Raw genomic sequence first — 12,395 nt, 5'->3', positions numbered from 1 at the left:
TGGGCATCGAGCCATCAACTTTCTAGTTAGACAACAACAAAAAAAACGTTGCCTTCATTCAGCGTGCATATTTTTGGTGTGCAGAGAGCTTTCTAGCCGTACCAAGACTCGAACGGCCAGCAATAGAGACTGAAGGCTGGTCTAAAATGTATGCTGGCCTCTCTGTATGCCAATTCTGTCTGCGGGCACCCAGCGGCGCTGTTCGACAGGAAAAACTGCCTCGTCACTTTCCGGACATGCCCTGTGCAAACAAGAAAATAAAAGAGAAAGCTACGCGAACACAGAACGATGCCTGGTCGGCATTTGCACATCGCGCATGAATAAAGAAACGTGTGAAAGGCGCTTTTCTGATAATATCCTTAATAAACGATTTTTCGTTGATTCTGCGCAGAAGATAATCAACGTCCACATATTGTTGCTATCGGCCTCTTTTATCGATGCAGGCAGCCCTCGCGCGAAAGCCCTTACGTGAGACGCGTGTTGGCCGTACGTGAAGAATGGATTTGACAGTCGCTGCGCGAGCTCGGTTTAGTTCCAAGTTTTTCTACTAAACTTATCATAGGGAACTATGACACTGCAATCACTGGCACTTTCAAGATCAAATGCATCACATATGCGGCACTTCAACTTCTGCCAAATGGTTAATACACAAAAACCATTAATGGTTGAAACGGCTGCCTCCTACAATCGCAACTGAAATAAATGCAACTAGTTATCAACTTCTAGAAAAAAAGAAAGCGATGCGTAACTATTTCTGCTAATTCTGCTCCGTTCACCGCGATGCGTTTTATTTTTTTCCCCACTGCGTAAAAAATTTGCGTTGTTTTCATCATGTTTCATTGAGCGTTGTTGTTGAGCCTGATTCTTGTTGCCTATTCATTCATCGCGCTTCGCTACCTTGCCTTGCAATTTTTTGCCAACCCTCTATGTAACACCCTGGTTGTGACGGACTTTACGCGTTTCTTGAAATAAATAAATATCGTCTCGGTTGAATGTGAATGATCGTTAGTATACGGATTTGTTTGGTCTTGGCGCTTGTGGATTCAGACTTCCTTGTAAAGGTATTGCGCTTTATCTTTCCAAATTTCCAAACAATCACGTTCTTTAGAAGGCAGGAGGGCGATAGGACTCTGCGTACATGCATATACCATTGCCAATTTGTGCACTTATAACTCAATATCTTGTTGAATGAGATCAGTCTCCACAGTCGCAAATACGTTTCAAGGCAAACCCATGCACTTCCAATCAGTCCCACACTGGCTGAACCTCCATGCCTGCGGTCGAGAAGCCAGCGCCAGAGTTTCTTTGATATTTTCTTAAAGAACACTGAAACTCCGAAGCAAAACGCACATGATTGAAATGTTGTGGCACCCTGTCACATTGTTGTCGTCGTCGTCGTCGTCGTCGTCGTCGTCGTCGTCGTCGTCGTCGTCGTCGTCGTCGTCGTTGTTGTTGTTGTTGTTGTTGTTGTTGTTGTTGTTGTTGTTGTTGTTTTGTCTGCGCTGCTGGCACCTACCCACGTTAGGGGCTCGGCCAAGAGTCGGGGGCAGTTCGCACAAAATGAGTAAAAACCGCTTGGAAAATAAAGATCTGCGGGAAGAAGACGTACGATTTCAAGTCGAATGGTCATCATACTAGAATTTATAGAATTCGGCCTCACATCATTTCGGGAATGTCTCTCGCCATTTATGATCACAGCTCGCCCACTGGAAGCCTCGCGAACGCGAAAGGAAGATCTGTTTGTTCCACCACAGTGATCGGGCCGACAACTTCCATGGACAGGGCTTATTGCTATACTTTGGCGATCGCAGGCTTTTTCTCTGACCTGCAATGCAGAAGGTTAGACGAAACGCAGTTAGCATTCGGAATATAGCAAGTGCGCTACAGTATAAAATACCGCAATATACGCAAGACGGAGATCAAGACGCAAGAACGCAAGCTCTAACTTGGAACCATGGAACAATTAAATAAACTATCAGTAAAGCGGGAGCACTAAAACCTACCGCATTCTCCGACGAGGCGATCACGTGTTGGGCTGATTCTTTTGGTTTCATTGGTTGTTGCGCCATGTTTCCCATTAGCTCGTTTCTTTCTCCATGCTTGCAACCAAACATACACGGGGAAGCTATCACTTTGACAAACAATCACATATGCGTACTTCAAGCCGTTTTGCACAAATTTCCCTTTTGGTTACTCTTTGTTCTCCCCTTTCCCATTCTCCCGGGGTAGGGTTGCCAACCGGACGTCATTCTGGTTAACCTCTCTGCCTTCTACTTTTCTCTTTCCTCTTCCTCTCCTCAGCTAGTAAAGGTTACTATAGCAAAGATGCAAATAAACTGCTGATAAATTGCGTTGAGAAAGCACGTTGGCAGCTTCTTTATAAAGAAGCTGCCGTCGTACTTTCTCAACAAATTTCTTTCACGAATGAATGATCGCAGCACATGATCTCACTTCATTTCATTGCATTTCATTGTTAATTTGTTTATCAACACCTTTGTGTAATGCCTCCGCGTTAAAAAAAGTAAATCTTTGAGGGCCATTAGGGCGAAAGTGTAGTACTAACAAGAGACAGTGTTACGGAGTCAAACCGAAATCTTTTAGGGTTCGATTGGGTTCGGTTCTGGTTTAGCTCCTGAACGAATATAACAACGATTCCAACCGGTTTGGAAGATCCTGAGCCGGTTGATTGGGTTACAATTCGGTTATAAGAAAAAAAAATACTCGGTTGCCCCCGTTAAAAGAACACGACATGATTCTGGAGAAATATAGTTGCCTTGGCTACTAGTTGTGTAAAACTACTGTAAACCATGTTGTTTTTCTTCAGGGTAAAGTAAGGGCATTACAGTGAAAAGGTTATCGCGAAAATGATAGACATGCACAGTTTCGTTTAGGGGTCGGAATTCGTACATTCGGTGAGCTTCGTGCCTATGCACCTCACCCCCAAATTTTCTTCAAATTGTCCGTACTCGTTGTCCATACAGCCCAAAAATAAATACCTTATATACTATTAACTAATCATGCATAGCATTTTATTTTTATGAACGAAGGTACCTAAGAGGAAGTGCTATATCATAGTAAAACGGGCTGCTCGGCTAGTTTATTCACAGCTTAAGACCGAGCGCGAAAGCCGGACAGGACGAAAGAGGCGGCACAACAGGTGCTCGACTCCCAACCAGGTGCATTCCGCACGAGTTGTGCGAAATCCAGCTGTGACGGTGCGCACAAGTGTGCCTTACATGGTGAAATGAAAGGTATGAAATGTTGGCCGCCAAACGGATGACGCGTGGGGCATAAAATGTGGATGTCAACTGAAGTTGAAGAACGATTCATTCCCGAAAAAAAAATATGGATCAACAGGAGGAAGTAGTTTCTCATGTTTTGCTCTGATGTAGTTTAGACGTTCAGTTAAGGTTAGGTTCGAATAAAATAACGCCTAGGAGTTTTATTTTTCTGTTGGAATTTGAGGGCGACGCCATCTAAACGGGTTGCGCATTCGAGTAGGAGTGTTGGCATGGTTATTGCAGAAGCATAGAAAACTTCTGATTTTTCTGTGCCGATGTTGACTTTTGCACGACGCGCTCAGCCAAAGATGGCATGAGTGCATCCGTTCAACAAGTTTTATGATCCGAGTGGTCGTCGGCGTATGCCTGTGTTGACTCAGTTGACGGGAAGATATTCAACAACCTATGAATAATAATATTCCGCATTAGGCGACAGAGTGGTTAACCCTCACGACTTCCAATTGAAGTGTCCCAGGCGCTAGATTGGTAAATGACAGTTCTGTTATTCAAAGAAAGCTCTTATTAACTTGAAAAGGTTCTTACGGCAGTTATGAGATCTGAGAAACTGTAATACTGCGAGATGCGAAATGCTTTGGAAAGCACTTTGAAATCAAAATAGATGAGTAAGGTGTGTGGCTTTTTATCTATAATTTCATCGAGTGTCACGTAGCGCCTTTAAGGCGAGAAGGGCACTATTCTCCTTGTAGCACCAAATTGTTTAGGAGCAAGCAGGCTATTAAAATAATCAGGTTGTGGGTTCGGTTCCCACCTGCGGAAGTTGTTTTTTCATCCACTTTAATTTCTGTTAATTTATCGTTTCTTTATTTTCATTTATTAAGCACGAGTAATTTCCCCTATGTTGTCCTTGGCGTCAGTGTTTGTTGGCTTCTTATGATAGGAGCAATTAGAGAGTTTGTAAAGAATTTTGATTTTGTTTGTGGTGGAGACATTAATATTAGTATGACGAAGAATGATTTCTCGTAACCAAAGCTCCATCTTTTACTGACAGCGAATGGCCTAGTGAATGTAATTAGCCTACCCCCTAGAATCACTCAGTATTCTTAATCCCTGATTAATTTTTTTTAACAAATACATTACGCAGATGTCAAAGCTGGTGTATTCGCTTATGATCTCAGTGATCACCTGCCTTTATTTCTTTGTGGTGAGGGATGTGTATGCAGTAAAAGGTCCGAATTAGCCCACTTTATACCGAAAATTACACAAGAAAGCTTTTCCAGGTTGCGGGAACAAATGAAACATATTTATTGGGTGTTTGGGGGCAGCGCGAATGGCCGTTTGAGGCACTTTGCGTGCATTCGCGGGCTTCTTTCTCACGCGGAAAAACACTTTTATTTAGCACGTACTGAGCAACAGAAAGCTGTATCAGGAGTTTTTCATGCTGTTCTACAATTTTCTGATTGGCACTTTTTATCTAGGTATATATTTCAGAAGTTGATTAATTAATTATGACTATCTAATTAGGTAGAATAAAAAATAATCTAAGTATCTCCAAGCGACGGCAAACAATATTACCTTGGTTCTGGCCAGCTACGTGGTATTCGCATATTTTTAAACTCTGGCTAAAATTAGCTGGGACATCCTGTATTTGCAATACGAAAAAAGGAATGCTGGTAAGTACCAACAGTAAGAGCGTATAGACAACAGGCGCTCCAAAATTCGAAACAACCTACCAAGATTAACAAACAGATTACACAGCGAAGCGATTGAGTTGGAGAACACTACCTTCAAAGCTATTCGTTGTTATTACAACTTAAACTAGACGAAGTTCTTCGATTTCTTGTATTTCTTCTTTTTTCTAAACAAAAAAATTGTTTTCCGCCTGGTGCTTTTTCTTGGACGAAAACAGTATGTTTGCTTTGTTCGTTCTTGCTCTGCATCCAGAAGAAAAATATTTTTTTAATAATGTTGACTTCGTGCTTTTCTTCTTCTTCCTTTTTCTTTATTTTTTTGCGTCTCTCTAAACGATTGCATTTGTCTTTGTAAGAATATATGGGTGTTTATGGGTGTTATATGGGTGTTTATATGGGTGTTTATGTATTCCTGTAAGGTTGTGTAAGCTTGCATTTCTTGTACACAACTTTCTTTTATTATATGCGTATTATATTGTACAATTTCTCGGAAGTTGTAAGCTTCTTGTGTCTGTAATTGCTGTAATCCCCAATGTGAGGGGTTTGCAGCTTTGTCAAGCTGTCGAAGTCCCAGCTTTTTCCGCGCGCCCATTCGTACCATAACACTTTACAGATGCGAAAATAAACATTCCTGCCAAATCGAATTTTCAACATGGGAAAAGTGAGCTCGTCCAGCCCCTGAGCTTAACAGCGGGTGTTACCCAAGGTTATGCGATTTTTCTAACGCTGAAAGGCAAGTCGTTAGTCGGATTCTGGTAAGTCATTAATTGCCGAGTGTATTAGCCATCGCCAGTGAATGAGTCATCTGCAAGAAATTTGCGTGGATTATCAACTTAGCGGATTGCAAAACCCTTGCGAAACCATCATCCTAGAGTGGAAGCAGGGGAAGTGAGCGAGAGAAGCTCTCTCTTTTTTTTTTTTTTTGGAAGGCAGATATTTTTGTCTGCAGTTGTTTATTCATCTTCCCCATGCTACTCCGCATAGGGAAGATGACTAAATGATTCCAGAGGAGAGTGGAAGTAAAATAACAAAATAAATGTGAAATGAGTGAGGAAAAAAAATTATGGGGTTTTACGTGCCAAAACCACTTTCTGATTAAGAGGCGCGCCGTAGTGGAGGACTCCGGAAATTTCGATCATGAACAGCAGGTTGCCATTATCCCTCAAGAGAAAAGTGTATAATAGCTGCGTCTTTCCAGTACTCACCTACGGGGCAGAAACCTGGAGGCTTACGAAAAGGGTTCTACTTAAATTGAGGACGCCGCAGCGAGCTATGTTAAGAATGATGGGTGTAACGTTAAGGGATAAGAAAAGAGCAGATTGGGTGAGAGAACAAACGCGAGTTAATGACATCTTAGTTGAAATCAAGAAAAAGAAATGGGGGGGGGGGGGGGGAGCATGGGCAGGACATGTAATGAGGAGGGAAGATAACCGATGGTCATTAAGGGTTACGGACTGGATTCCAAGGGAAGGGAAGCGTAGCAGGGGGCGGCAGAAAGTTAGGTGGGCGGATGAGATTAAGAAGTTTGCAGGGACGATATGGCCACAATTAGTACATAACCGGGGTTGTTGAAGTATGGGAGAGGCCTTTGCCCTGCAGTGGGTGAACCAGGATGATGATGATGCTGGTGATGATGATGATGATAGTGGTGGTAGTGATGATGATGATGATTATGATAAATCCTATAGCAAGTTTTTCAATTCGGTGTTTCAATTCTTTTAACGCATTTCATCTGAGGCTTGCTTTGACCGAAAAGGAAGAACTGATTGTTTTGACGGTCAGAGATTGGGAATTTCTAATTAAGTAGTCTTAGCCGTACGAGGTGCGAACGAGAGATGTGAACGTGCCATCTATTCAGCAGTGAGCTAAGTACGGTCGATTGAAATGTAGGTTTGGATCGGGGGTCGTCGAATACTGCGATATCACTGACAGACGCGAACTCTGGTGACTGCCCCCCGTGTATTACCATCAACAAGATGCCAAGGTTTCTGTTTCGCATTGAAGCCACCGGCAATGATTACAAGTGAGTACATGGTGAGAGTAATGCAAACTTGCATTTGGTCGAGCTATGATTCGAGTGTAGCATGAGGCGGTCTATAAACTACGATGATAGGAAACGTGAAAGTGGGAGTCACGAAGTTTGATGCTACTAGCGACTTTTAGGTGGGAAACACAACTATGTCGTACTCATTGACGGGTGCTAATATGTCTAGATAGTACAGTTGAGTCGGCTAATGCGATCACTGTGGCGAGCCACAGAACTGTCGCAGAAGTAACAGTCGACCCACGGTCTGTGACAAATTGACATGAGACACTTCGTTTATACTCTCGTCTACAGCAGAGGCTTGCGCGATCATAGAATTTCAGCAAAAATGACCTTGGGCTGAAGACTTGGTTGAACCGGTTGGGAACGGTTCTTCGAAAATGTTCCGGTTCGGGTTCTGTTACAAGATGGCGCAAAACATATCTTGTCGGTTCCAGTTCGGCTGAACGGATCAGCTCCGGTTGTAGGTTCAGCTCTGGGCCCGCTCAACAGCCTCAGTGTGACACTACTATCCCTGTAACAGTTAGTATAGAAAATATTGCGGCTGAGTTTAGGGGGCATTTCATTAGTGAAATTAACCAATGTTAAAATGTTACCTACTAACGTTAAAAAGAAAAAAGAGGATCATCCCGACGTGTCAGTCAAGTGAAGAAAAAAGTAAGGATGTGCCAAATGGGGGAAATGTTGACGGTGGGATGGAAGCAGTCGTCCTGGGTATATAATGCTAGTTCGCCTAAATGAACTACCAGCCAAAGTAGTCACGGGTCACAATCTATCCTCGTTTCCACATCTTTGCTCAATGACACGCAAGTTGGTAATATTTCCTTTGCGCTTTCAGTGCGTAAATGCCACTTCGAACGTGTGCCACATCGAAAAGATACATCAAACTTGAGTGCCGATATAGGTGTGATAGACAAGGCCCCTTTCTAGGGTTGTAAATAGAGCCTCTACCTTGCATAAAAAAGAACAAACGTAAAAGAAGGCGCAGGAAACAACACCAGTAGGGTGGGGCGAAGGCCGACTCGGCATTGGGCGCATTGACGAAGCATCAGAAGAAGACAGGCAATAGGGTCGACTGGAACGCAGTTAATTGTCTCTGCCAGACGGGAATATCCTTAATATTAATTAAACTCTCGGGTTTTACGTGCAAGAACTACAATATCATTATCAGGCACGCTGTAGTAGGGCATCCCGGATTAATTTTGACGACATGAGGTTCTTTACCGTGCACGTAAATTTATGACACAGGTGTTTTTTGCACTTCGCCCGCGTCGAAATGCGGCCGCCGGAACCACGACTATATTCCGCGCCCTCAAAGTTAGCAACGCAGGTTTCCTGTTTTCGCGTTGTTTGTCGCTTCGCTGGCGCCAAATAAAACCTGTGCCCTCCGCGGCATCAGCATCGTCATGTAATAATGAAGTGGACGCTTTATGAGCCACCTCTACCGGTCGGCGCCATGTTTCCTGTCGCACTCTGTGGCATCCGCGGATTTTTACCTGCTTGTAACAGTGCGCAGCTGTGTAATACCTCTGTCACACGGCACGTGTAATGTCATTCACAGTAAATGCCGATTGTCATTGAGGTCTTGCGTTTCCCGTCTACACGGGTATACAAAATGGCATTCACAATTGTTGGCGATGTTAATCGGCACCTTGCGCACGCAGGCACCCGGCAATCGACGTGTCTACTTTCGGGTTGCGCTTCGCCCTGCTTCAGATGGGTGAGGTGGTCTTGCCAGCAGCGCACGCGTCTCGTCGTCGACGCAGTGCGCTTCTCGCTTCTCATACTCCGCTGACGAAGCCGCCGAGTTGGCTTCCGTGGTCGGTGGATAGGCTTTAGTGCGGCACCACTATGAAAACAATAGGCAGAAATGAAAAAGAAAAAGACAGATGAGCGTTTGTAAACATGGCCAGTAAGAGGTGCCAGCGTCCAGTCGGAGATTGGGAACGAGAATATCACTTCACAAACTACTTCAGCACTCGTGTTGTACTTCCTTATATAATTAAAATGTTCATAACAGCAATTATGACAACAATTACTCTCATTACCTTTTGTTTTTACTTACAGATTTCGTAATTTTTGTCCGAGTCCCCTGTCATCGAATTTAAACAAGTCACGCTTCCATGAGTTCAAGAAACTCATTCAATGGACAAATGCCATTGGCTGTAGATGTCATTCACTATGCCCCTGTAGAAGCAACAAAAATGACATAAGACGTAATCTCATTCGCTGCGAATGACATTACACCTGCCGTGTGACACGGTTACTTCCACACAGAAAGAAAGAACGAACGAAAGACTGAAGAAAGAAGGAAAGAAAGAAAGGAAGAAAGACGGAAGGAAGGAAAGAACGAGAAAAAGATGGAAAGAAAGAAAGAATGACAGATGGAAATGAAAGAAAGAAAAAAGACAGGAAGAAAGAAACATAGAGAGAAAGAAGGAAAGAAAAATAATGCATGAAAGAAGGAAAAAAGAAAGAGAAACAAAGAAGGAAAAAAAGAAATAACTATACAAAATAATTGCTCGCTCTCCTGTAATCGAGAGTAGATGTAAACATGAAACGGCAACCGGCAAAGCAGATTTGTTGGATGTGGTACTAGCCACAACATTAAAATGGCTGTAGTATGGTGTAGTGGAATGGGGCAGTGTGTCATCCACATAGCGAAACGCCACCAGATGGGCGCTGCGATCAACCGGTGTTCTTAGCGCGAGAAATTTAGATATCTTGCGTAAATCTTTTTGCATCTGTAAGATAGGAATCTCGCAATACACAATCGAAATAATTAAAAAATATATATAGTATGGGGTTTTACGTGCGAAAACCACTTTCTAATTCTAAGGCACGCTGTAGTAGGGGACTCCGGAAATTTGGACCACTTGGGGTTCTTTAACGTGCACCTAAATCTAAGTACACGGGTGTTTCCGCATTTGGACCCCATCGAAATGCGGCCGCCGTGGCCGGGATTCGATCCCGCGACCTCGTGCTTAGCAGCCCAACACCATAGCGACTAAGCAACCATGGCGGGTCATCAAAATTATTATAATCTTCAAAAGAACGGACGGACGGACGGACGGACAGACAGACAGACAGACAGACAGACAGACAGACAGACAGACAGACAGACAGACAGACAGACAGACAGACAGACAGACAGACAGACAGATAGATAGATAGATAGATAGATAGATAGATAGATAGATAGATAGATAGATAGATAGATAGATAGATAGATAGATAGATAGATAGATAGATAGATAGATAGGCAGGCACGTTCAAGACGGCTGAAGTAGGCAATCACCCACAAAATTCATCCATCAGAGCTTAAATCGTACTTCGGCCGCGCACAATATTCGCCGCCGCATTGAACTTGCCCTTCAGCAATGTACTAAAGCTTACCTATCCTCACGAATAAATTCACAGCAGCTTCAAAAGCAAGCCAGTCACGTGCTTGTTTCCGAATAATTACTATAGAACAATTTATTGGGATGTTCTCATGCTGACAAGCGTGCCAGCATTTCAGGTCTCGCTATTCAACATCAGCAAGGGTACGTTAATTCAAATGACATACGCCGACGAAGCGATCATCCATTAAACTGCTAATTTACTGCACTTTATTTTCTAGTGAAACCACCTGCAATCTCCGATGTATGCAGCGCGAAACAGAACACACAGGAAACAAAGCAAAAGTACATCTAGCTGCGAAGGTACCCTCTGTGAAAGGATTTCATGCTCCCAGTTTCGCCTCTGCTACAGCAGCTGTTTAAAATATTCCTTTCTTTTTTCTTTTTCTTTCTTTTTCTCTTTTTTTTCACATAGAGCCTGTTGCGTTACGGTCTCGGAAGCGAGAGTGCTGAGATTGTTTCGAACGCCGACAACTTCACACGTGCCGGTCGACTGCATACAGGTTCGACCCCTTGATTGGCAAATGGTGGTAAACAAGACGCCGACAACGCGCGGTGCGAATCGTTCCAAGTTACTCAGCTTCCGCGCTTCCGGAGCGGCGCCACATCAGACCTGAGACACAGCGTAGGGCCTGAGCGACTGTTATCCGGGCGTGCAATGTTCACGAATGCTGTGCGGTGGTAAGAAAATGCGGGTCGTTTATTTCGTTATGGTAGTAGGGATTCGTGCGAGTCGGTCATTCATAGTAAACAAGCGAAGTCCTTCGTGTCAACTGTGTCTCCTGCTTGAGTAGAAGTCTGTCAGTGCTAGAACGGGACCGTTTATTCGATGCTAATGCCTTGTAAGAAAAAAAAGTGCACTTAGAAAAAACGGGTCGTTGTCTTAACAAGCGGATCAGGGTACGTAAATACGAAGCGGAACATGCTGTTTAAGGTCATTTAAGCTGTCACTGCAGAAACTGTGGTAGCGTGGTGGAGTTATAAAATATTTCTAATCACGAGCAAAAGCTGGGATATAACAAAGTGCGATATTTTGGAAGCGAAGGAAGTCTTTATGTCGAACGCCACCTGTGTCAGCTCCCATTCTTGCGTGCTTTCTTATGAAGAACCTCGATTCCTACGTAGTTATAATTTCCCCTCGTGCGGTAACAGGCAATGTCAGTAAAGCCATGCCATGTCATTCATATCTTTCTATGTTTTTGTCTATATTTGCCCGTGTCATTCCCTAGTGTCTGTCTCCCTATATCGTGAGCTTAAGCCGGAATAAAATTTTCCTCCTTTAGAAAAATATCGTTGTCTGCAGAGGGGTCGAGGCAGACTTTTCATAAATGAGCCTATATTATTTGTAAATATTGATACAATTGACAAAACTACGAGAAGTTGAAGCTCCACTGTATAGGAGGTCCAGTATTCCGCGCCAATAACCGACATCATGGTGTCGCGAATTGCGATAACTTTTATACAGAATAAACTACAGAAATTCCACGCATCCTAGATTAAGTAGGCTTATTTTGATACAAGAAAATTTCGCAAAGCTCACAGAAGGACCAAAGTAGAAATACACGCATAACTTGCAATGCAACGTGCCGGTTAATATCAGCTTTAAACTCCATTAATGGTAGTTTGAAGAATTGGGAATCTCTGTCTATCGTAGAGTTAGAGTGACGCAAACGAATAAAGAGTAGCCATCATGGATTGGCCGCATAGCACTTTCCTTTTCTAATGTACCGAATTTTAGAACGTTTATAATAAACTGTAAAATATATTATTGCAGCTCAGCTTGTAAACTTCAGGGGTTCCAGGGGGGTTCCTGGGGCTCCAGAATTTCCACGGACCACTTAGCTATTTTACTTTTTGGTCAATAACTATCCACTAAGCCTTTGTTTCGACCTGTCTGTAAGGGTGAAAAACCCCAAGTTGGTCGCAGCTTTATCGTTGCCTTGTGTCTTAGACTGCTTACTTCGTTCAGATATCAGAGATGACATTTTATTTTTATTCTTCTCACGCTTCTTATCTCTAG

The 12,395-nt window shown here is 43.3% G+C and overlaps 1 protein-coding gene and 1 long non-coding RNA gene across 2 annotated transcripts in view; one reads left to right on the top strand and one right to left on the bottom strand.

Annotated features, from left to right (window-relative positions):
• Positions 1–1,612: 1,612 nt before the first annotated feature.
• LOC142557673 (uncharacterized) overlaps positions 1,613–12,395 on the bottom strand; it is a 62,043-nt gene continuing 51,260 nt past the window's right edge. The window contains exon 3 of the long non-coding RNA XR_012822806.1: positions 1,613–1,825. This is a non-coding gene — a long non-coding RNA (uncharacterized LOC142557673). The remainder of the gene's footprint in view (positions 1,826–12,395) is intronic.
• The window catches only part of LOC142557672 (arylsulfatase B-like), a 32,790-nt gene continuing 30,887 nt past the window's right edge, over positions 10,493–12,395 (top strand). The window contains exon 1 of the mRNA XM_075669687.1: positions 10,493–11,056. Coding sequence (XP_075525802.1) covers positions 11,034–11,056 — 23 coding nt within the window. The 5' untranslated portion in view covers positions 10,493–11,033. The remainder of the gene's footprint in view (positions 11,057–12,395) is intronic.

Source organism: Dermacentor variabilis, chromosome 9 (genome assembly GCF_050947875.1).
Source record: "Dermacentor variabilis isolate Ectoservices chromosome 9, ASM5094787v1, whole genome shotgun sequence".
In the NCBI taxonomy this organism is placed as follows: domain Eukaryota; kingdom Metazoa; phylum Arthropoda; class Arachnida; order Ixodida; family Ixodidae; genus Dermacentor; species Dermacentor variabilis.
Note: the sequence above shows the minus strand (reverse complement) of the source record. Positions and strands in the feature narration are given on the sequence as shown.